General features: G+C 32.4%; 3 protein-coding genes across 3 annotated transcripts in view; 1 reads left to right on the top strand and 2 right to left on the bottom strand.

The window, feature by feature from the left end:
- The window catches only part of LOC134721702 (bactericidal permeability-increasing protein-like), a 31,155-nt gene extending 18,875 nt beyond the window's left edge, over positions 1–12,280 (top strand). Inside the window, exons 6-15 of the mRNA XM_063584872.1 lie at positions 48–111; positions 4,538–4,632; positions 5,213–5,389; positions 6,471–6,545; positions 6,903–7,061; positions 8,498–8,565; positions 9,147–9,189; positions 9,787–9,850; positions 10,520–10,596; positions 11,480–12,280. Of these exons, the coding sequence (XP_063440942.1) occupies positions 48–111; positions 4,538–4,632; positions 5,213–5,389; positions 6,471–6,545; positions 6,903–7,061; positions 8,498–8,565; positions 9,147–9,189; positions 9,787–9,850; positions 10,520–10,596; positions 11,480–11,518 (861 nt within the window). The 3' untranslated portion in view covers positions 11,519–12,280. The remainder of the gene's footprint in view (positions 1–47; positions 112–4,537; positions 4,633–5,212; positions 5,390–6,470; positions 6,546–6,902; positions 7,062–8,497; positions 8,566–9,146; positions 9,190–9,786; positions 9,851–10,519; positions 10,597–11,479) is intronic.
- A 5,129-nt stretch (positions 12,281–17,409) lies between these two features.
- LOC134722922 (zinc finger protein 320-like) lies at positions 17,410–18,253 on the bottom strand. Its single transcript, XM_063586556.1, has 2 exons — positions 17,981–18,253; positions 17,410–17,589 (listed from the first exon to the last, which is right to left on the bottom strand). The coding sequence occupies exons 1-2, from the start codon at positions 18,251–18,253 to the stop codon at positions 17,410–17,412; spliced, it is 453 nt and encodes a 150-aa protein (XP_063442626.1).
- A 5,811-nt stretch (positions 18,254–24,064) lies between these two features.
- Positions 24,065–24,908, bottom strand: LOC134722923 (zinc finger protein 320-like). Its single transcript, XM_063586557.1, has 2 exons — positions 24,636–24,908; positions 24,065–24,244 (listed from the first exon to the last, which is right to left on the bottom strand). Exons 1-2 carry the CDS (start codon positions 24,906–24,908, stop codon positions 24,065–24,067), a joined length of 453 nt encoding a protein of 150 aa, XP_063442627.1.
- Positions 24,909–25,965: the final 1,057 nt, after the last annotated feature.

Below are 25,965 nucleotides of genomic sequence, written 5' to 3' on the forward strand. Positions count from 1 at the left end.
ATGATACGGATTTTGACATGTATTATTCTCTATATATCTTTTTCCAGTTATGTACCATTATAGATAAGGCAGTGAATACAGATGCCAGTCAGGCATTGGCTAAACTGAAAGGTAATAATATAAAATTGAATATCTTAAAAGTCATAAGGGAAATCATTTATGACACAAGCTGCAACCTGTAGACATGCTTCACATTCCACATGAAACAGTATCTGATCATTTGGGACTCAATTTTACATGTACCATGAATTCAGTTTGTTATATATATATGACCAATTTCTTGGGCATTTTTTATTAAAAAGAATGGTTTCTTTCACGAAGATGTTTGGAATTTATAATAAGACGTTTAAAAATTGTATCACGACACAAACAACATCATAAATATAGAATCAATATATATATATATATATAATATAAGATTAGTGTGTTTATTTTCAAAAGTTGTTTTAACCTCAAAGTAAGGATATTTCTTATTGTTCATGGGTAATTGAAGAGTAAACTTTTTTTGAGTTGCCTTACAAAGACAACAATATTTTATTGAAGTTTCACATCTTCATTATATAAAACATACAAATAGTTAATAAAACATCATCATAAACCATACAAGAGCCACTCTAAAAAAAGTTATGATAGACTATCTAAAATGCATATACATTATTTATACTAAAAGCTATATGAAATAAATTAAAATGTCTTTGCAGATTTTGGCAGAATAAAGAGTACACATATTTTCATCTGTGAATAAAAATTTAAGTTTATTGTCATCAGACAATTGCATAAAATATACCAATGTGTGACAAATTTACAAGCATTTAAGTAATATTACCTGCTATCAAATCATAGACTTTACCATTCCTTAATCTGGAGGTACCAATTTTATATTCCCAATTACTCCTTTTAAAACCATTTACGAGGGGGGGCAAGGGGGTCCCCATAACAGCAAAACAGTGAATTGATTTGGTGAAAAACAGATAACAAGGAAATGAAAAGGGATAATAACAGATAACAGTGAATAAAATATGAAAATAAATCTGTCCAGGACCAATCCAGTAGATGACTTGTAGATCTTAGTATATAACTTGTGGGATGGACCTAGACAATTGTAATTTGTGTAAACAAAACGTTTCGGCTGTTGAGGCAGTTCTGCCATGGTTTATTTTTTTCTGTAACTTGTACAATAAGTTAAAGTATGCATGTTGAATTTTTCTAAACAAAATTACTAGTTTCTGTTTTTGATATAGGGATATTTTTAATCTGGGGCATTCGAGGGATCAATTTTTAATGATTTTTTTTTTAGCTCACCTGGCCCGAAGGGCCAAGTGAGCTTTTCTCATCACTTTGCGTCCGGCGTCTGTCGTCGTCCGTCGTCGTCGTCGTCGTCCGTCGTCGTCCTGCGTCCGGCGTTAACTTTTACAAAAATCTTCTCCTCTGAAACTACTGGGCCAAATTTAACCAAACTTGGCCACAATCATCATTAATGTATCTAGTTTAAAATTTGTGTTTTTTTACCCGGCCAACCAACCAAGATGGCCGCAATGGCTATAAATAGAACATAGGGGTAAAATGCAGTTTTTGGCTTATAACTCAAAAACCAAAGCATTTAGAGCAAATCTGACATGGGGTAAAATTGTTTATCAGGTGAAGATCTATCTGCCATGAAATTTTCAGATGAATCAGACAACCCGTTGTTGGGTTGCTGCCCCTGAATTGGTAATTTTAAGGAAATTTTACTGTTTTTGGTCATTATCTTGAATATTATTATAGATGGAGATAAACTGTAAACAGCAATAATGTTCAGCAAAGTAAGATTTACAAATAAGTCAACATGACCAAATTGGTCAGTTGACCCCTTTAGGAGTTATTGCCCTTTATAGTCAATTTTTAACCTTTTTTCGTAAATTTCCATATCTTTTACAAAAATCTTCTCCTCTGAAACTACTGGGCCAAATTAAACCAAAATTAGCAACAATCAACATTGATGTATCTAGTTTAAAATTTGTGTTTTTTTACCCGGCCAACCAACCAAGATGGCCGCCATGGCTAAAAATAGAACATAGGGGTAAAATGCAGTTTTTGGCTTATAACTCAAAAACCAAAGCATTTAGAGCAAATCTGACAAGGGGCAAAATTGTTTATCTGGTCAAAATCTATCTGCCCTGAAATTTTAAGATGAATGGGTCAACTGGTTGTAAGGTTGCTGCCCCTTAATTGGTAATTTTAAGGAAATTTTGCTGTTTTGGGTTATTATCTTGAATATTATTATAGATAGAGATAAACTGTAAACAGCAATAATATACAGCAATTTAAGACTAAAAAATAGGTCAAAATGACCAAAATGGTCAATTGACCCCCTATGAAGTTATCGTCCTTTATAATCAATTTTTAACAATTTTCATAAAATTTGTGAATTTTTACTAACATTTTCCACTGAAACTACACGGACAAGTTCATTATAGATAGAGATGATTGTAAGCAGCAAGAATGTTTAGTAAAGTAAGATGTACAAACACATCAAAATCACCTAAACACAATTTTGTCATGAACTGTCTGCTTCCTTTGTTTAATTCACATATACCAAGGTGAGCGACACAGGCTCTTTAGAGCCTCTAGTTTTTTTATATTTTTAAATTTTTTGAAAAAAAGTGCAGCCAGTGACACTTTATTATCAATTTAATTTTAGATTGTTTTTCTTCTGAAAAGCAATATATATATACTGTACAAGTATTAAAAGAAACATTGATGCACAATGTTTTTTTTGCCTCATAATAAAACTTACTTAAAAAAATACCCAGATCAGTGGCGACAGGACATTTAACTGAAACATGCATGCCAGTTATGGTTATTCTGATAATAGAAATTGACTCAAGTGACAATTCTGATAGAATTATAGATTAGACCTAGTGAAAATTTGGATGACACCAAGTGAAACACCAATCATGTATCTTATGTGAAATTATAGAATATGGAAAATCTGGGTACAGCATTGGAGAACCTGTAGGATTTTAAAAAGGGTATTTGTCGAAAAATTAAACTGAGGACACATCTGTATTTGCATCATTGGTTTCTGAGCTTCAATTTTCGCCCTGTGAAGCAGTTAAAAAGCTTTTAAAAATATGGTGGTAGGTTTCTCTTTCATGTAAATGAAAAGAGAGGGAGTTGCACTTATAATATAAATGCTAAAAGAAAAAAGATGTATAATTCCAAAAAGCCATAATTCAAACCCACACCACTTAGTAATGTAAAACAATTCTAAGGAGAAAACTAACTGTCAAATTTATCCACAAAATAGTGAACGAGAATCTTAGTAACACAGTAACAAACTACAACCACTGAATCCAGGTTCCTGACTTGGACTCGAAATAGGCACATACAGAATGTGACTGCGTCAACTTAAGCATGCTAGTTGGTGTCCAAGCCTCCCCAAATCAGGGACATTGGTGCAATAGTACAACATAAAGATTATCATGTGGTCATTGAATAAAAAAATCTATAGGGTGTACCAATGCTTTTTTTATAAAAAAAAAAAAACATACTATAAGTTATTGTACAAGTATTAGTGAATTATGATTTGTACAAAATGCTACATGTTCACAGACAATGGAATTTATAACAAAGGATAATAATAATATATACTGGAATGGTCGTGGGTCCAATTGATTTTATATATTTATGTGATGTATGTTACTGAAATTCTTCAGTCTGCAAATACAGGGCCACCCAATATCACCAGTAGAAAGACCCCAATAGATATACATTGTAAGAAGATGTAGTAAGCGTGCCAATGAGACTATTATCGATTCAAATCACAATTTTGAATTATCTTCAATTTCTACAGAAGATTGGCTGTCAAAATGCTAACATTCAAATTTTCAATAACAGTTAACAGCAAATAGATTCTCACAATAACAGATAACAAAATTGATAATAGTCCTATAACAGCTAACAAAGAATTAGACAATAACAGCTAACAGTAAATATATTTTCAGAATAACAGATAACAAAGAATTAAAAATCCCAATAACAGCATAACAGTTAAACCCCTTGCCCCCCCTCATTTAAGACTGACATCAAATGTCATTATGCACCTATTTTATTTCTTTTTACCTTGCTTGGTCATTTTTCAGACCGTAAACAAAAATAACATTTTTTGGATTAGGATTTCAGTGATGTTGATTTTGTTTTAACAGGCGAATAACTATAACAATAGCAATATTCTGGTGAAATTCATTAGTTACACCAAAAATACAAAAGAAGGTAATGCAATTGTTTCAAGGACAAGCATTCCTTTTAAGATCAAACTATTGATTTTGTATTTTTTATACTTTTTTCTGATATATATGCAAATAAGCTAAAAAGAATGACAAAATAGACATTATTTATAAAAGGGCAATAGCTCCAATAAGGTATACCAGAATTATTTGAATAGGGAATAACTTATTGACTGTTTAAGGGGTGATGGTTTTGTTAGCTTTGCTTGCTGTACGTCTAGTCATTTGTTTATACTGAATATATTAGACTTTGATGGAATTCATTTCAGTGACAGTAGACATAGCTAAGATGTTTATGTTGGATTACAGATTTATAGGAAGACCATCATTTAATCCAGGACAATTTCTGGAGACATACCACAAGGTAATAGTTAATGGAATATCTCCACATCAAAGATCAGTGCAGATCAATCATTTTTATAGGAGTTTATATTTATAATTTATAATGCCCCAAAATATACATTAAATAGCATTGTAAGTACTCTCATACATTTCAAAAAGGATTTTTAATAAATCTATCAAATATTTTACGGGCAATGTTTTGGAACAGTGTAGATTTTACAGAAGTTGCATATGCAGCTTGTAAATAATATATGAAAAACAACATTGCTAGCAATACCATGTCAACATTTCTTGGATATTAATAAAAAAGTTTGAAATAACCTCTAAAACTATATTTCAGAACAAAACCCATAAGTACTGTATATTGTATGAATTTATTGTAATGATAATTTTATGACAAGCAGTATTAAACAGGCACTTTTTAATGAAATAACAGCACACAGAAAATTATTTTCATCTTAATATATCATTATATTTTAGGGAGAAGTTTATTGGACAGACAGTATGACAGAGGCACCATTTGACCCCCTTCCATGCCATCCATCAGCAGTACAAACAAGATGTTTTACATATCCATGTCTTAACCTCTCGTTATATTTTAGGGAGAAGTTTATTGGACAGACAGTATGACAGAGGCACCATTTGACCCCCCTTCCATGCCATCCATCAGCAGTACAAACAAGATGTTCTACATTTCCATGTCAGATTATGTGTTTAATTCATTGGCCTATGAAGCTCAAATTCACAAGATGTTACAGTACAATCTGACACAAAAAGATGTGAGTACTTTTATCAATGTAAATGTTTCTCATCAAAGAGCACTAAGTTCTGTCTTACACAAAATGTTATGCTAAAAAAGACTTGGTTTTTGAAATAAGCTTTAAATTGTTGAAGTTTTGTTAAGGAAAATAATATTGCATATTTATGGATCATAAAATTTATAAACTGCTCATTCTAGAAAGTAAAAAATTTGAAAAGTATGATATAAACAAATATCTTGGACACCATGATGGTAAACTTACTACCGTATAGCGGGTTATTTTTGCGGGTGTAAAATAATTGGAAGCAGTACCTCTGGCCAAGGGAAGCCAGTCGAAATGGTACGGAATTGCTGATAAAATGTCGTCTATTTTGGGGAAGAAAGTTAACAGAACATTCAGACAACACAACCTATACAGTCTATACACAGCCTGACAACTTATTGTATTATTATTTCCACGATGCAAGAGGACAAACACATGTTGGCAGAAATAATTTTAACAAACAACAAAAACATTTTATTTTATTTTAATTTCTTTTTATAGTTTATTTACACACTTACAATGAACTTTCACTTTCACTTTCAGTACGTTGCTATTAATAACGTTACTTACCATTGTAACATTGTGACGTTTAAATTTTAACAACCCGATTTTGTACTTCAACATGATTTTATGTATTGTTTTTATCCTGATGACGGTGCCCTAGGCACCGAAACATGTCGATCAATAAATTTCTGCAGCAGTCCCTAAAGTGTTGTTGTTATAAGACTCTCTACATTTTATCAATAATGTTGCATTAGCTCTTTAAAATTGGTGGAATTTTATTTGCGATTTTGTTATATCAGTGAAAATTTACAGCCTGCGTAAATAACCCCCTATACGGTAGCTGAATCAAGAATGAACATGGTAAATATTTTACAATTATATTAGAAAAAGAAAGGCAACAGCAAGCAATACCAATATACAGATAAACAAATAATAAGAAAGAGTTCATGGATATTTATTACTTTTTAAATTAAAATCATGACAATATCAAGGAGTCATACATATAAGTTTAATTTAGAATTCTGCTGATTGAATATTTTCTTTGTTATTACAGCTGCCAGCTAAAGAAAGAGGTTTTCTAAATACCACCTGTGTGGGAACACCATGTATTGGGCAGGTTATACCTCAAGTTAGTAAGATTGTTTACTTTACTTTACGAAGGCTTTAAGGACTATTCTTACTGATGGCATTCCAAGCTATAAAAGTCAGGAATAAGCTTTTGTGAAAAAAAATTGTGTCACAAATGTTAAGAAGTGAAAATGATAAATAAAGAAGACAATATTCATTAACGGTATACTTCATTTTAAAGAAAAAATATGATAACATTTTGGCAATGTCAGATTTTTTTTTGTAACTGATATTTTATTCTAAAAATATTTAACAGTTAAACACCCAAAACCTTAATTCTAATACATGTATTGACCTCTTGAAATTCTAAATTGCTGACTTTAATAACTTCATTTAAACATAAAATATTTGTTTTTAGATAGGAAAGAAGTATCCAAACAGAGAAGTCGCAATGTTTATGTCCAGTGATTTCTCACCAAACATGTCTGTATCTAATGGTAAAGTAAATGTTCTGGGTGGTGGAACCATTAACATGTTTACAGTCCAGGGAGATACATTCTTATTAACATTAAATGCTGTAAGTTTTTTTAAAATAGATAATACAATTTCATTAACACCTATATTATTTGGAAAGTTAACTGTCCTGAGTTGCCATTCCCTATAAGTATTATATATCAAATGACAACCAGATCTGCTAAAAGGTATATATTGGGTAAAAAAACTGATTGCTCTCTCATTAGAAACATATTTTTGCGTGAGTGATTGAATAATCAACCTCAAATAAAGTTGAGAATGGAAATTGGGAATGTGTCAAAAAGATAGCAACCAGATCAATGAGAAGAAAACAGCTAAAGGCCACCAATGAGTCTTTAACACAGCGAGAAAATCCCCACACCAAGATGCTGCTTCAGCTGGCCCCTTAACAAATATGTGTAGTAGTTTAGTAAACATGGATGTCACAATGAACACCAAAACATATAAATTAACTTAAAAAAATGACATACAATACCAGAGGCTCCTAACTTGGGACAAGCCCTCCCTAAAAGATGTATGTGTGAGTGGAAGCAAAGTTTTTACACAGTAACACCCAGCTTGTGTTAATAGACCACTTTGGAGTTCATCCGTCACCGGAAAAAGCTGTCAATTGTACGCGCCTTTGTGACATCATTTACCAGATAGAGGAGCTTGCCTGTATCCCTGCCCTATAAACATTCATCAAGCATCTTAGTGATCGTCATTGTGCAGGACCAACTAGAAATAAACTTTGTTATGTGGGTACTTAATCACAATTCCCTAATGACAGCGATGCAGATTGTCATTTATGAGAATTTAATTTGCCGAATAATTCGTGCAATATAGCTGTATAGTTTTCAACCACTCGCTCAATATTGAAACGGAAGTCACAACGCACCTAAGGTGATTCACTAAAACCAAAGTTTTTGACGGAAATGCATCAAACTGGAAAGTTGTCTCTTGGCTTATTACATGTATATTAATTATACCCCCGCTTTAAAAAAGGGGGGGTATACTGTTTTACCTCTGTCTGTCCGTCAGTCAGTCCGTCCGTCTGTCCCATGAATACTTTTCGTAGCATTTTTCTCAGGAACTACAATACAAGATTTCTGAAATTAGGTTTCAGTGTTTATATAAGTCAGCTATACCGTGTGATGCGATTTCAGTGGATCACTGGACAACTTCCTGTTTACCGAAAACACTTGTATGATTTTAAACATGATAGCCAAGTTGAAAATTTTTGTCACATTTTTCTCAGGAACTACAATACAAGGATTTCTGAAATTTGGTTTCAGGAATTATATAAGTCAGCTATACCGTGTGATGCCTTTTCAGATTCATCACTCGACAACTTCCTGTTTACCGAGCACTTGCATATTTTTACACTATTAATATTATCCACTTGCGGCGGGGGTATCATCAGTGAGCAGTAGCTCTCAGTTTCGCTTGTTATGTTTAAATTCTTCAAGTATGAAATACTTATTTTATCCTGTGTTTTAGACAATGACTGCATCTGTTTCACTGAATGTGAAGAGTGAGAAGATTTATGGAAGTATAAGTGATATGAAGTGAGTAATAATAAATCTTTATATTATCATTATTTATAAAATTAAGGACATTATGTAATTAAATCCTTGGATCTTGTTATATATATAGAATATTCAAAACGGTTTATTAATATATCAATTTATGAATATCATTGATATTGTAAAAGGATGTATCTGTATGAATACAGCATTTAGTTTAAAGAGCAAGACTGGTTATCTTATTAAAAGAGAAATTAACACACACACTTTGAATGAGTGACTTATTCAGTTTGTAAGTTTATTGCCCTACTTTACAGATCAATAAGCTTTTAAAAAATGTGTTTAATCTAATGTTTATATGAATATCTTCCATCCGCGGCCCATAATAATGAAAAAAAATATTAAAATCTAGTTTATTCTAACCTTATACAGTACAAATCATCATCTGCATTTTTGTGAATTAAATTTTTTGAAATTTGGAAAAATGGTGCCAAAAATATATTATTTGAGTTATTCTAAATCCCTTAGTACAATTTTAGCACCTTATCATTTGCTTCTCAAACATTTATGTTAATAAGTATTGAAACTTTATTAATAATTTTTTTCTCTCTCACTTTTTACAGACTCAAACTTCATGTTGTCAAGTCTAATGTTGGACAGATAAGTGTAAGTATAAAATCTGAGAAGGGATTGGGAGAATGAAATAGGGACCTTGGATGCCAACAATGTTGTGTTTGCTGGTCAAATGTATTTTTTTAAATGTATGTTTTTCCTTTTTTCCTTTTCAAACTTCATAATGTTGTCAAGTTTAACATTGGACAGATCAGAGTAATTTTAATCTCTAGTACCAGGATGTCAGAGGGAACGGGGGAAACTTTGGATGACAAAAACATTTTGTGTGCTTAATGAAGAAAGGCCTTGGTTAATAAAAATTCAAATATTGATTCTTTGGAAGACACAAGACTTGATTTATACTAGGGAATTTGAGTTACAAGCTAACTTTTCTATACATCAAAGATAACTTATGTTAAATTTATGTAATAAAATTGAGAAAGGAAATGGGGAATGTGTCAAAGTGACAACCACCCGACCATAGAGCAGACTACAGCTGAAGGCCACCAATGGGTCTTAAATGTAGCGAGAATTCCCACACACTTATGTACAGACATTCTGTAAAATTTTCAGAATCTAAACGAACAAATGAAGCAAGTTTTAGTAAAACATCACTTATCTTAATAACACAATGCATGTTCTATATTTTAGGATACAGTGTTGAACTTTATAGCTAACACAGCAATACTTGCATTTGCTGAACCACAGTTGAATAGTAAGTAAAGATTTATTTACATGTATAGTGCATTTATTTTAAAATTATGTAAACACTGTTTTATTCTTATAGGGAAAAAGCTATGTGCAAGCAATGGTTCAGTTTGATAAAAACAAGCATGGATGTTTTCAGAACTTGCCGTTTTTCTTGATATAACATTATGGGCACATATTTATGGACACAGTCTGTACTTTTTCTCTTGTAAAAATGATGCTGAGTAGGTTTGAATATTTTTTTTAGATAATAACCAATGCAAAACCTTTTTATAGTACAACAAAATATTCATAGGGAAATCCACAATGCAATTTCATTAAAAACATCTTATCAAATTGTTTTTAGATATTTATTACTTGACCTGTTGAGTTGTAGCTTGTAAGCAATTTTAACATTTTTCAAGCAGCCACTTCCTGTTTGTCATTAGTTTGTAATTTTTCAACACTGCCCAATTCTAATCATAGTCAAAATATCCTTGTTTCAATGGAAGGGAATAATCAGTTATGCTCCAGTATACAAGTAAACTTGCATACAGGGAATGTATCTTGTTATCCATATATAAGACAAGAGTTATAAAATAAGCAGAACTTAAGTAATTAGTATCATTATAATTTATACCAAACAACAGAATTCTTGTTATGCATTGTTTAATGATTAAAGTATATTATTTTGTAGAGCTTGGTGCTAAAGGTATACCCCTACCAGTGACAGACAATGTACATTTTGTCAACACAGAAGTCACACTTGCTAAGGTTAGTACTTTACATATAACTTATTGAGTTGAAATTTAAGATAGCAATCAACAAAGGAAAACAAAATAGTACCAAGACAATATCGATCTAAGAAAGTTGTACAAAAATTAAAAATGAAAAGAAAAATATGATATGATTGACTTCCTCTTGGAGAATGGATTTGTAAATGTATTCTATATAAACTATTGTTGATAGGAAAAGATATTCATTTCTAAGCCGATTTTCCTCAATTGAAACTTGAAACAAACTTTTGATGAAATTTAAACTCATCAAAACTTTGGAGAAGATTGATAATAAGAAAACCTGAAATTAGATTTTTTTTGTCTGGATGTAACCCATATTTATCCTTGTAGCCAGTTTCAAGTGAAGTTTTGGTTAAATTAGTTTATGGGGGTAAATCATTATAAATGGTTGATCAGAATTTTTTTTACCTCTTATACCCCATACATTTATATATATAAGAGGGGCAAAAGAATTCAGAGGGACTTTCAAACTCATAGATTGAAAATAAAATGACAACGCAATGGCTAAGAAAGAGACAAACAGACAAATAATAGTACACAAGACACATCATAGAAAACATATGTATATAATACCCATGAAAGAGGGGAAAAGAGGGTTGGGTGTTGGAGAGGTCCTGATCCCAAAATCCTTCGCTTAAAAACATGAAATCCGGAGGTCCTGAATTTAAAGAAATTTAAATCCTGACATCCCGAAAATCGAAAAAAGAGTTCCGGAATCCTGAAATGATCAATCCCAAAATCCTGAGCTTAAAAACACCCGATCCTGATGTCCCGAAAAAGGTCCTGCCCCCTCCTCATGAAAGAAATATACTGTTTGTTAGATTACTTTAATACTATTTACTATTTGGTATGTTTTATAGGACACACTGATGATTGGAACAGATCTTAAGTACCAATGAGATTGAAACACCAGCATACAATTACAATACAATAATGAGTTAACAGTGGAGAAGAAAAAAGATCAGTAATATTTTACAACAAATACACATTTCTGCTTTGTTTTTTTATAACATATGCTCAATGAGAAAGTATTGGATCACAAAATGAATTCTCAAAATGTTTAATTGTGTTCCAATATTTATTGATTTCATTGGTTAGTTTAGGGATTTTGAAAACTACATAACTAAACAGGTTTCTACTGTTCAGAATATGAAAGCATTGTTAAAGAAACCTTTGTACCAAAGACTTTATAAGAAATCTGAAGAGCTTGTATCTGTGATTAATTGTACTCTCATCATATTTCTATTTACTGCTTTGTAAATAATGTCAGATCTGAAAGTTTAATATTTTTTATAAAAAATTGTACATTCCTCTTGAATATATTGTGCCTATGCAAAGATGCTCTCAGGTCTTGCAGTTTTTTTTTTGTGAATTGTTGTTCTTTAGTGATATTTTATATATAGTTGCATACAATATTTAATGTTATTGTTATTGAAAATATGAAAGTAGACTCAAGGAAAAGGAAGTATTTAGAATTTTAAAGATCACACTTATTTGTAAGCTGAAATGGCGGAAGATATGTGACACCAATTTCAACTTTTATTTGATGAAATTAAAATCAAGTTTAATTTTCTTCATTTCATTTAGAATAAAATGACATTACTTTTGTAAGATGGTTGTCAAGGTAAAAATTCCACCATATGTATTTTTAAGCTGAATAGACTTCTGCAATCTAACCACTAAAATAATAGTTTTCCTTTTTATGTATATTTATGTATAATTATTTGAATACCTACCAGCTGTCACTATTTGTGGGGGATTTCCCCCATGAAAGCTCAACCATGAAAAATTTAAAAGACAAAATTTGTCTAAAAGTTAAGACAAACAGTTAGTTTTATAATGGTTCTAGGCTGTGAAATGTATGAAGAAGCCAAAAAATAACATTTGAAGGCCCTTTGAAGGGTTTTTAGAACTATAAGAACCATCTCACATGTAAAACTCCCATGGTCATTTTGAAAAGTTGGCAGGTATGTATAATTTGTTGAAACAACCCTTGCTTATAACTTTATCATTTTTGGAGTTTATTTTGGTTATTGTTTAATGTTGTTAGAGACTTTATGATTTTTATGAATATATTTGTATGATTTATTATATTACATTATTGAAGTAATAATGTTTTATTATAGATATGCATATTTGTATGATATTTGCATTGACAATAATTTGATATTATATTAACATTGAGATTTTTATTACCTTTACCAATATGTTAATGTCTTTGTCAACATACTCATGCTCTTAGTTGAAAAGTATTAATTGTTATGGATAAAATGTTGAAGATGCTATTACTATTGATCAGTCAGATTTTGGAAAATCAGTTGAAATTTGTGCATTGTAACCATTTGCTGAAATTTCTTATTTTGGGTTGTTTTTTTAATTGATTTTAAAGGAGGTTAAGGCTACTGGTGGGTTGTAAGGTACTTATAATTAGTCATTGGTGGATGGTTGTATATATCAAAAATTAAAAAGAATAGCATAAGTATTTTTTAAATTTGTATTTAAGGTTGATTGGGATTTTGATATGTGCCTTTTCCCCTCATCTCTCAAATGTTTCTTGCTCTAGATTTATCTTTCATTTTTTCGTACATCCTTTTACACTATAAACTATTTATATCTCACACTCTGAATACAGTATTGATTTTGCATGTACTTTATGTTGTTTTCTGTTTTCTGTAAAAACACAAATTATATAATGATCTGTTGATTGTACATAATGCATGCATTTACATTTATACTTCTATTTTTCTAATATTGTTACTCATGTTATTTTTGTAGTATCGTGCATTTTATTAAAGTATTTTTCACAATAAATTTTGTTCTCTTTTTGACATTTGTATATGGCTTCCAGATCTAGAGTTGAATTTCGTAAGTAAAGGATGTGTGATTATTTGGTACATTAAAATTAATCTGAAGTATGAGAAAACAAAATGTCACGCATACCCACGGGTGTCATTCGGTTTATCCTGAGAAATGGGTGTGAAAGAATATCTAACGGCGGTCAAGAATTGAGAGACGATCGTGAAAGTTCTGGTAACGGATCGTGAAAGAAATTTAATCGAGAAGACATATGAAAGGTCAGTAAATATTCTAATTTAATTAATTTCACAGACACAATTACGACAAAATAAAACTGTCTGTCAAAATGGTTCAACATTATGATCAGTATGTCAGAATATCCAGTTTCAAAAGTACACAGTTATTACAAAACGACAAAAGGCAGATTGCTTCTCGACATTTCAATGACATAAAAAATGTAAACAAACACGATTTTTTCAAAAATTCGACTAGATAAACTACCTTTATCAAAATAAGGGCATTGTATTTGAAATAATTAAACGGTTCTCATAGTTATTTGGTATAAATATAATCTGAAACTTGGTTAATAAAGAACTATTTACACAACATTGATTTTTTGGATCGTGAAAGATCACGTACCGCATTTTTGAAGATCGTGAAACGCTCATTAATTTTGCCGTTCCCAGCCATATTCATATTGAGACTTTTAACACAGATTTGAATCTACCCGATATTAAAGGACCCGGTAAATTTGATTTCATGGTTAAGAAAGTTGTTTCAACGAATCCATCCAATTCTTTTGCACTAACATTTGATGGTAAGAAATTGGCACCAGGTTTGACAACTAATTCTGGTGACGTCGATTTACTTGGATACGAAGAAATACCACTGAAAATTAAACAGGACCAATTTCAAACCATGTATAAACAGATAATGGATTTATATGATCGACTAAAACATTTCGAAGGCTCAGTTCTGAGCCAACTAGACAAGAATGAATTTGTAACAAGCCTAAAATATGTATCTTTCAATCTCAGTCTTGCGACTAAAGACATGCGCCAACTAATTAGCAAACAAACTTAAGCACTCGATAAATTTATACTGAAAGATGAAAAGGAAATTGGAAAAAACTACTCCTACGTTATTGATGTGATTAAAACAAATATATACAGGGCAAAGGCTGTAATTTCAGATGCGCTTAAAGCACACAACTGTATCCTAAATGCTATTTCACACTTTAATGAATCTAAAGAATATGTCATGGACTTTTGTAATAAAGTTGATTTGTCTGCATCACCATCGTTTTTCACTTTAAAAGATCACAATTCGTTGAAAGAAGTTATAAATGAAGACGAAGAGACCCCTACACACCTTATAAAACAAAGAACCAAGAAATGGGAAGAATTCTGAGCCGCATTTAAAGTGACAGGAAGCAAAGCACACCAAGCACTTGGTCTTGATGGATTAAAAAAACAGAAAGCATTTTTTCAGGAATCAGTAGGTCAGCAAAGACAACCAGAACCAGATGATGTACAGAAAAACGCAATGAGACATGGAACTGAAAATGAAATAAATGCGCTAGCTACCCTTCATTCCAAAGTTTTGCCATCATATTTTCCGAATTTAAGTTCCTACGAAGAAGGTATAAGAATTGTGAAAACTGGAAGTCGTGATATTATTGGTGTGTCCCCCGACGGAAGTATACGAGCATCACAGAAAAATGTAATAACTTCAGAAAATATCACATTTGCCGTAGAAGTAAAATGCCCCATGTCAGTATACAAATACAACACTCCTGTTTACTACAAGATTCCCGAAAGATACATTTGCCAAGTTATGTTGGAAATGAGAGCATTAGGTTGTAAAGAGTGCCTTTTTGTTTGTTGGTCTGAAGAAAGCAGCACTGTTTTCAGAGTACGGGTAAAGCAAAGACTTATTGCATTAATCCTGAATGAAACCATGGATGTTTATTACGGGGATAGCAAAACTGCACCATCCCGTTTGTCAGTGAGAACAAAAGAAATGAAAGTACTTTGCAAAGAAGTATCCGAGGAGTCAGAATTCATTGGTGAATTCCCATCAGTATACGGTACTGTAACTATGGAGAATTCGAAGCCATCTGCTGGTCCTTACGTTGTTGGAGATGAAAAAAAAGCTGATGAAGACATGAGAGTAGACGATCTGCTTCAAGCACTTTTGTTGTCATTAAAAGCACGCAAAGAAGTGTATCAGTTGAGTCGAAAAAAAGCTTCCGAGATAATTCCAATTTTGATTTCAACTTTAGATAGAACATTTAATGCTGAAACCGGACATGCTGTTCCAATTGGTTATTTTCTCAGAGGTTATAGTCTGAGCACCGAAACAATGAGGAAAATTGCTGAAGACTTCATGCAACTTTGCCATCAGAATGGATTACACGTGCCTGTACAAACTTTTGACGGGCAGTGGATGAATCTTGTCACAAGGGATTGCAATAGAAACCCGCTTACGAAGCTACAACTCCAAAAAGATGTCTGGAAAGAGGCTAAGAAATTGAGTAAACAGGAAATAGTGAAACATCTCAAGACATTAAATACCAAATATCATAGCCAGATAGTATTCGTTGCAACAAATGTTTCAGTTTTCAAAATCTTATCGTGTAAACGAAGCACCAATGAATGTATACCATCAACCAACATTAATCTACTTTTACAACAAACTAAGGAAAAAGCTGACAACGGAGGAGAACAAAATGCACTTTTGGCTTCAGTACTCGAGCAAATAACTGATAATGAATTTTCTGAAATTAGGATTGAAAACAATGAAACAACAGTGGTTTCTGATTTAGAATCAAATTTGGTAGACCAAGACTGTATAGATGAATGTTCACTAGAAAGTAGTACGGAAACAGGTGATAATCCAGAACATAGTACGGAAACCAGTGATAATGTAGAACATAGTACAGAAACCAGTGATAATGTAGAACATAGTACGACAACCAGTGATAATGCAGAACATAGTACAGAAACCAGTGATAATGTAGAACATAGTACAGAAACCAGTGATAATGTAGAACATAGTACGACAACCAGTGATAATGCAGAACATAGTACAGAAACCAGTGATAATGCAGAACATAGTACGACAACCAGTGATAATGCAGAACATAGTACGACAACCAGTGATAATGTAGAACATAGTACGACAACCAGTGATAATGTAGAACATAGTACAGAAACCAGTGATAATGTAGAACATAGTACGACAACCAGTGATAATGTAGAACATAGTACAGAAACCAGTGATAATGTAGAACATAGTACGACAACCAGTGATAATGTAGAACATAGTACGACAACCAGTGATAATGCAGAACATAGTACAGAAACCAGTGATAATGTAGAACATAGTACGACAACCAGTGATAATGCAGAACATAGTACGACAACCAGTGATAATGTAGAACATAGTACGACAACCAGTGATAATGTAGAACATAGTACAGAAACCAGTGATAATGCAGGTGAAACTGAAACAGAACTAGAAATATCAGAAACACACGTCAATAATATTTTGTTGGCTTTGAAATCAACTAAGAGATCGTTATTTTGGAGTGACAAAGAGACATGCTACCTTAGAAATTTATTTAAGAATACTGTAGAGTTATTCTGCCTTTTTGTGCTCATCCAGGTACCTTTTTCGCTTGAATATTGCGTTAGGACAAATAGAACATTTGTATGTAACAACTGTTGTTTCTGAAAATATAATATTTCATTTAGTGCATTCTTTTTTTTTGAATTTGATGTAACAGTATTCCATTGTAAATGTATTAACGTATATTGTGAAATATTTAGATTTTTCTTGACTTCTTGTTTCTTTTTCATAAATCTCATTATTGTATTATCATCCATTTGTAATAATCATCTTGTACACATTTTATCTTTGATTGATGATAAAGAATCATAAAGGTTTTGAAAACTGTTATAGTTTTAAAATTTTGTTTGTTCTCATAACACTATTGTTTTGATAACATACCTCTCTTTTTAAGGCAATTTTTTCGATGTCTGGCAACATTTCTTTGAAATTTAAATTTCTTCTTACAAAGATCACACTGGAATTCTTTTACATCGTAATGGGTTAGCATATGGTCTTGTAGATGACCCTTCTGACCAAATATTTTATCACATACTTCACACTGTAAATACATAAGTTCAAAGGTTGTAAATGTAGTTTTTAAACACAGATTGTTTGAAGAATAGGTGGAATATAATAGAGGATAGAACAAGAATTAGACTCACTAATCGAAAAAAGAATGGCAAAATCAGCTAAATTCCAAAAACACTACATGGGCAAAATCTGTATAACCTTGTTTGTATGGTTATAGTTTGAGTTTGTTTGGAAAATTCAATGTTTATTGATATTTTTATAATGAAAAGGTATTTTAGATGTAGAATATAACAGATGAATGGAAAGTGATCATTAAATGAACGGTTTATTCATTTTTTGTAAGCCATATTAACAGGTCATACCTTTTTAAATTGTGAAAAATATATAATTTAACGGAAGTGTCACTAAACCATATGTACCTTATTTTTCCCATCTTCAATACTCATTCTGTGAACTCGTCTCTTATGACTCCATAGTCCACTGACTGAGGCAAAAGTCTTTGTACAGCCATTTTCTGTACAATTATATGGCCTATCATCCTGGTGTTTTTTCTTGTGTTCCAGTAATGCTTGTTTGGTGTTGAAATTATCTCCACATTCACAATCAAAGGTGTCCCTTTGATGCAGCTGTAGATGTCTTATCAAATTACTTTTATTAGAACACGTCTTGTTGCATTGGTCACACTGGAACATTCTGAAAAAAAAACCCCACTATTTCTTTATTTTGACCTGCAGTCCATTTAGTTAGTCTTGTTTTTGTTTTTTTACATTTTCGACTATCATGTTGCTGACAGTGCGTGTTTCAGAATGAAGCGCGAAATATAAATCAAACATTTAATATTTTTTTATGGATAGCATAATTCCATACAATAGTTTATTTTCTTATCTAAAGACCATCAGAATTGGCTCAATTTAGTATTTTGGAATGATATAGTTATCAAAATAAATCTTACCTGTAATGTTGATTTGGTGCCACGCAACTTCCGATGTCACTGTAGGACGTAGTGCAGTCGCCAAAAAAGTAAATTTAATATTATCCACCAATGTATGCATATTGTAAACTGCAAGTTGTTACACCCCGCACTTGAAACTTTTGTATAGATCTCGAAGAGGAGCTAAAATGAACTGCTGCGCAAAAAAAAAAAACCCAATCCATATCATCGCTTTTTTAGGATATAAGCGGGATAACAGGAATTTTTTATTTGTACAAGTACAAATTTTTTTCAAAGGTACCAAGCTTATAATTCAATACGCCAGACGCACGTTTCATCTACACAAGACTCACCAGTGACGCTCATATCAAAATATATATTAAGACAAACAAGTAAAAAGTTGAAGAGCATGGAGGTTCCAAAATTCCTAAAAGATGTACCAAATACGACAATGGTAATCCTTAATTTTTTCGAAAAATTCTAAGTTTTGTAATCAAGAAATTTGTATCAAATGACCACATTATTGATATTCATGTCATCACCGATGTGTTGAAAACGAGGCTGGTGATACCCTCGGGGACGAAACGTTCACCAGCAATGGCATCGACCCCGTGGCGTAAATAGTTATTAAAGGTAATAGAATTATAATTTAGTACGCAAGACGCGCAAATACATTAACATTATTATTTGGGCATTTGTGAACATGTTGTTTGTAAATTAGTTGGATGATTCAGGAACATATATATTGATAAACTGTTCCCAGGCTGATTGTAGGATGAAGTTTTTTATCGTCGTGTGAAGTACTCACTTATCATGAGTTATAGGATACCCATATTTTGTATATTGGATCCAAAAAACTAAATGTCCGTCAGACAGGATTCACCTAACCCTGAATTTGCCTCATTTCATGGATGAAGATTCATTTTAGTGGTCAAGTCCGTATCGAGGATTCGCTAAGCTTTATGATAACTGTCTGTTGTGATGATTGTACGGTGTATATTTTCGACTTGTGCAAACTAACATTGATCTCATTATCATGCATCATTCGGCAATGTTTATTTTATGCTGTTTGGCCTTTTGAATATATAAATGTATGCAATAGCAACAAGGTGTTTCGTGTATGGTGTACATGTCTGTCTGCATGTTTCTTATATGACCATGATGACTTCAATTTTTTGTTTGATTTATTAAATGATAGATGTCTATGTCTGGCTGTCGGTCAGGGTTCATATACTTTTGACCTTATGTTTCGAATGAATGAATATAATCTGAAGTATGAGAAAACAAAATGTCACGCATACCCACGGGTGTCATTCGGTTTATCCTGAGAAATGGGTGTGAAAGAATATCTAACGGCGGTCAAGAATTGAGAGACGATCGTGAAAGTTCTGGTAACGGATCGTGAAAGAAATTTAATCGAGAAGACATATGAAAGGTCAGTAAATATTCTAATTTAATTAATTTCACAGACACAATTACGACAAAATAAAACTGTCTGTCAAAATGGTTCAACATTATGATCAGTATGTCAGAATATCCAGTTTCAAAAGTACACAGTTATTACAAAACGACAAAAGGCAGATTGCTTCTCGACATTTCAATGACATAAAAAATGTAAACAAACACGATTTTTTCAAAAATTCGACTAGATAAACTACCTTTATCAAAATAAGGGCATTGTATTTGAAATAATTAAACGGTTCTCATAGTTATTTGGTATAAATATAATCTGAAACTTGGTTAATAAAGAACTATTTACACAACATTGATTTTTTGGATCGTGAAAGATCACGTACCGCATTTTTGAAGATCGTGAAAAGGATCGTGAAAGATCTAATGCTACGAAGACGTTTACATTATTCTTCCTTTAAATGATAATTGATATTTGTTATTGGTATTGAGACAGACTAGATAGGTCAATATCCTCCATCGGTTTAAGCATTTCAAAGTATTAATATTTTCAGAAAATGAAAAGAAAAAGAAATAACAACTATGGCAATAAGAAAAGACAGTGAGGGACAAAACGCTGAAAAACACAATCCAGCGAAGGTGGGCCAATGGAAGAGGTTGAAGATGAAAATATTATTACAGAAGCAACACACGAATATTGTGAAGATGATGTGGAAATGAATGAGATAGTAAACTTATTACCAATTGTTATCAAAGAAATAGCAAGGTTTGGATTCCTGCAGTATCTTTTAATGTTTTTCAATCTAATAGCTAATAAGAAATTCGACTTTTCAAACATTTGCTTTTTATTGTTTTGTGACATTTTAAGGTTTTGGAGTACACCCACAACAATATTAATGCGGTATCCATTTAAAGAAACCAAGCAGTTCTGGTACATTGGTAAAATTCTATTCCATGGACGTTTTCAAAGGTTTATGACTGGATATAAGAACACTGGCCAATCATTTCACACAAGCAAAGGATTGTATAATCCCGACAACGCTCTCATTAATTTTGCCGTTCCCATCCATATTCATATTGAGACTTAACACAGATTTGAATCTACCCGATATTAAAGGACCCGGTAAATTTGATTTCATGGTTAAGAAAGTTGTTTCAACGAATCCATCCAATTCTTTTGCACTAACATTTGATGGTAAGAAATTGGCACCAGGTTTGACAACTAATTCTGGTGACGTCGATTTACTTGGATACGAAGAAATACCACTGAAAATTAAACAGGACCAATTTCAAACCATGTATAAACAGATAATGGATTTATATGATCGACTAAAACATTTCGAAGGCTCAGTTCTGAGCCAACTAGACAAGAATGAATTTGTAACAAGCCTAAAATATGTATCTTTCAATCTCAGTCTTGCGACTAAAGACATGCGCCAACTAATTAGCAAACAAACTTAAGCACTCGATAAATTTATACTGAAAGATGAAAAGGAAATTGGAAAAAACTACTCCTACGTTATTGATGTGATTAAAACAAATATATACAGGGCAAAGGCTGTAATTTCAGATGCGCGTAAAGCACACAACTGTATCCTAAATGCTATTTCACACTTTAATGAATCTAAAGAATATGTCATGGACTTTTGTAATAAAGTTGATTTGTCTGCATCACCATCGTTTTTCACTTTAAAAGATCACAATTCGTTGAAAGAAGTTATAAATGAAGACGAAGAGACCCCTACACACCTTATAAAACAAAGAACCAAGAAATGGGAAGAATTCTGAGCCGCATTTAAAGTGACAGGAAGCAAAGCACACCAAGCACTTGGTCTTGATGGATTAAAAAAACAGAAAGCATTTTTTCAGGAATCAGTAGGTCAGCAAAGACAACCAGAACCAGATGATGTACAGAAAAACGCAATGAGACATGGAACTGAAAATGAAATAAATGCGCTAGCTACCCTTCATTCCAAAGTTTTGCCATCATATTTTCCGAATTTAAGTTCCTACGAAGAAGGTATAAGAATTGTGAAAACTGGAAGTCGTGATATTATTGGTGTGTCCCCCGACGGAAGTATACGAGCATCACAGAAAAATGTAATAACTTCAGAAAATATCACATTTGCCGTAGAAGTAAAATGCCCCATGTCAGTATACAAATACAACACTCCTGTTTACTACAAGATTCCCGAAAGATACATTTGCCAAGTTATGTTGGAAATGAGAGCATTAGGTTGTAAAGAGTGCCTTTTTGTTTGTTGGTCTGAAGAAAGCAGCACTGTTTTCAGAGTACGGGTAAAGCAAAGACTTATTGCATTAATCCTGAATGAAACCATGGATGTTTATTACGGGGATAGCAAAACTGCACCATCCCGTTTGTCAGTGAGAACAAAAGAAATGAAAGTACTTTGCAAAGAAGAATCCGAGGAGTCAGAATTCATTGGTGAATTCCCATCAGTATACGGTACTGTAACTATGGAGAATTCGAAGCCATCTGCTGGTCCTTACGTTGTTGGAGATGAAAAAAAAGCTGATGAAGACATGAGAGTAGACGATCTGCTTCAAGCACTTTTGTTGTCATTAAAAGCACGCAAAGAAGTGTATCAGTTGAGTCGAAAAAAAGCTTCCGAGATAATTCCAATTTTGATTTCAACTTTAGATAGAACATTTAATGCTGAAACCGGACATGCTGTTCCAATTGGTTATTTTCTCAGAGGTTATAGTCTGAGCACCGAAACAATGAGGAAAATTGCTGAAGACTTCATGCAACTTTGCCATCAGAATGGATTACACGTGCCTGTACAAACTTTTGACGGGCAGTGGATGAATCTTGTCACAAGGGATTGCAATAGAAACCCGCTTACGAAGCTACAACTCCAAAAAGATGTCTGGAAAGAGGCTAAGAAATTGAGTAAACAGGAAATAGTGAAACATCTCAAGACATTAAATACCAAATATCATAGCCAGATAGTATTCGTTGCAACAAATGTTTCAGTTTTCAAAATCTTATCGTGTAAACGAATCACCAATGAATGTATACCATCAACCAACATTAATCTACTTTTACAACAAACTAAGGAAAAAGCTGACAACGGAGGAGAACAAAATGCACGTTTGGCTTCAGTACTCGAGCAAATAACTGATAATGAATTTTCTGAAATTAGGATTGAAAACAATGAAACAACAGTGGTTTCTGATTTAGAATCAAATTTGGTAGACCAAGACTGTATAGATGAATGTTCACTAGAAAGTAGTACGGAAACAGGTGATAATCCAGAACATAGTACAGAAACCAGTGATAATGTAGAACATAGTACAGAAACCAGTGATAATGTAGAACATAGTACGACAACCAGTGATAATGCAGAACATAGTACAGAAACCAGTGATAATGCAGAACATAGTACGACAACCAGTGATAATGTAGAACATAGTACAGAAACCAGTGATAATGTAGAACATAGTACGACAACCAGTGATAATGTAGAACATAGTACGACAACCAGTGATAATGCAGAACATAGTACGACAACCAGTGATAATGTAGAACATAGTACAGAAACCAGTGATAATGTAGAACATAGTACGACAACCAGTGATAATGTAGAACATAGTACGACAACCAGTGATAATGCAGAACATAGTACAGAAACCAGTGATAATGCAGGTGAAACTGAAACAGAACTAGAAATATCAGAAACACACGTCAATAATATTTTGTTGGCTTTGAAATCAACTAAGAGATCGTTATTTTGGAGTGACAAAGAGACATGCTACCTTAGAAATTTATTTAAGAATACTGTTGAGTTATTCTGCCTTTTTGTGCTCATCCAGGTACCTTTTTCGCTTGAATATTGCGTTAGGACAAATAGAACATTTGTATGTAACAACTGTTGTTTCTGAAAATATAATATTTCATTTAGTGCATTCTTTTTTTTTGAATTTGATGTAACAGTATTCCATTGTAAATGTATTAACGTATATTGTGAAATATTTAGATTTTTCTTGACGTCTTGTTTCTTTTTCATAAATCTCATTATTGTATTATCATCCATTTGTAATAATCATCTTGTACACATTTTATCTTTGATTGATGATAAAGAATCATAAAGGTTTTGAAAACTGTTATAGTTTTAAAATTTTGTTTGTTCTCATAACACTATTGTTTTGATAACATACCTCTCTTTTTAAGGCAATTTTTTCGATGTCTGGCAACATTTCTTTGAAATTTAAATTTCTTCTTACAAGGATCACACTGGAATTCTTTTACATCGTAATGGGTTAGCATATGGTCTTGTAGATGACCCTTCTGACCAAATATTTTATCACATACTTCACACTGTAAATACATAAGTTCAAAGGTTGTAAATGTAGTTTTTAAACATAGATTGTTTGAAGAATAGGTGGAATATAATAGAGGATAGAACAAGAATTAGACTCACTAATCGAAAAAAGAATGGCAAAATCAGCTAAATTCCAAAAACACTACATGGGCAAAATCTGTATAACCTTGTTTGTATGGTTATAGTTTGAGTTTGTTTGGAAAATTCAATGTTTATTGATATTTTTATAATGAAAAGGTATTTTAGATGTAGAATATAACAGATGAATGGAAAGTGATCATTAAATGAACGGTTTATTCATTTTTTGTAAGCCATATTAACAGGTCATACCTTTTTAAATTGTGAAAAATATATAATTTAACGGAAGTGTCACTAAACCATATGTACCTTATTTTTCCCATCTTCAATACTCATTCTGTGAACTCGTCTCTTATGACTCCATAGTCCACTGACTGAGGCAAAAGTCTTTGTACAGCCATTTTCTGTACAATTATATGGCCTAACATCCTGGTGTTTTTTCTTGTGTTCCAGTAATGCTTGTTTGGTGTTGAAATTATCTCCACATTCACAATCAAAGGTGTCCCTTTGATGCAGCTGTAGATGTCTTATCAAATTACTTTTATTAGAACACGTCTTGTTGCATTGGTCACACTGGAACATTCTGAAAAAAAACCCCACTATTTCTTTATTTTGACCTGCAGTCCATTTAGTTAGTCTTGTTTTTGTTTTTTTACATTTTCGACTATCATGTTGCTGACAGTGCGTGTTTCAGAATGAAGCGCGAAATATAAATCAAACATTTAATATTTTTTTATGGATAGCATAATTCCATACAATAGTTTATTTTCTTATCTAAAGACCATCAGAATTGGCTCAATTTAGTATTTTGAAATGATATAGTTATCAAAATAAATCTTACCTGTAATGTTGATTTGGTGCCACGCAACTTCCGATGTCACTGTAGGACGTAGTGCAGTCGCCAAAAAAGTAAATTTAATATTATCCACCAATGTATGCATATTGTAAACTGCAAGTTGTTACACCCCGCACTTGAAACTTTTGTATAGATCTCGAAGAGGAGCTAAAATGAACTGCTGCGCAAAAAAAAAACCCAATCCATATCATCGCTTTTTTAGGATATAAGCGGGATAACAGGAATTTTTTATTTGTACAAGTACAAATTTTTTTCAAAGGTACCAAGCTTATAATTCAATACGCCAGACGCACGTTTCATCTACACAAGACTCACCAGTGACGCTCATATCAAAATATATATTAAGACAAACAAGTAAAAAGTTGAAGAGCATGGAGGTTCCAAAATTCCTAAAAGATGTACCAAATACGACAATGGTAATCCTTAATTTTTTCGAAAAATTCTAAGTTTTGTAATCAAGAAATTTGTATCAAATGACCACATTATTGATATTCATGTCATCACCGATGTGTTGAAAACGAGGCTAGGGATACCCTCGGGGACGAAACGTTCACCAGCAATGGCATCGACCCCGTGGCGTAAATAGTTATTAAAGGTAATAGAATTATAATTTAGTACGCAAGACGCGCAAATACATTAACATTATTATTTGGGCATTTGTGAACATGTTGTTTGTAAATTAGTTGGATGATTCAGGAACATATATATTGATAAACTGTTCCCAGGCTGATTGTAGGATGAAGTTTTTTATCGTCGTGTGAAGTACTCACTTATCATGAGTTA

This window comes from Mytilus trossulus, chromosome 6, assembly GCF_036588685.1.
Source record: "Mytilus trossulus isolate FHL-02 chromosome 6, PNRI_Mtr1.1.1.hap1, whole genome shotgun sequence".
Classification (NCBI taxonomy): Eukaryota; Metazoa; Mollusca; class Bivalvia; order Mytilida; family Mytilidae; genus Mytilus; species Mytilus trossulus.

Coding starts and splice junctions, on each gene's coding strand:
- LOC134722922 (XM_063586556.1), bottom strand. CDS start 18,253: ATGTTCCAGTGTGACCAATGCAACAAGACGTGTTCTAATAAAAGTAAT. Junction 17,590..17,980: donor TTGAAGATGGGAAAAATAAG/GTACATATGGTT, acceptor ATGTATTTACAG/TGTGAAGTATGTGATAAAAT.
- LOC134722923 (XM_063586557.1), bottom strand. CDS start 24,908: ATGTTCCAGTGTGACCAATGCAACAAGACGTGTTCTAATAAAAGTAAT. Junction 24,245..24,635: donor TTGAAGATGGGAAAAATAAG/GTACATATGGTT, acceptor ATGTATTTACAG/TGTGAAGTATGTGATAAAAT.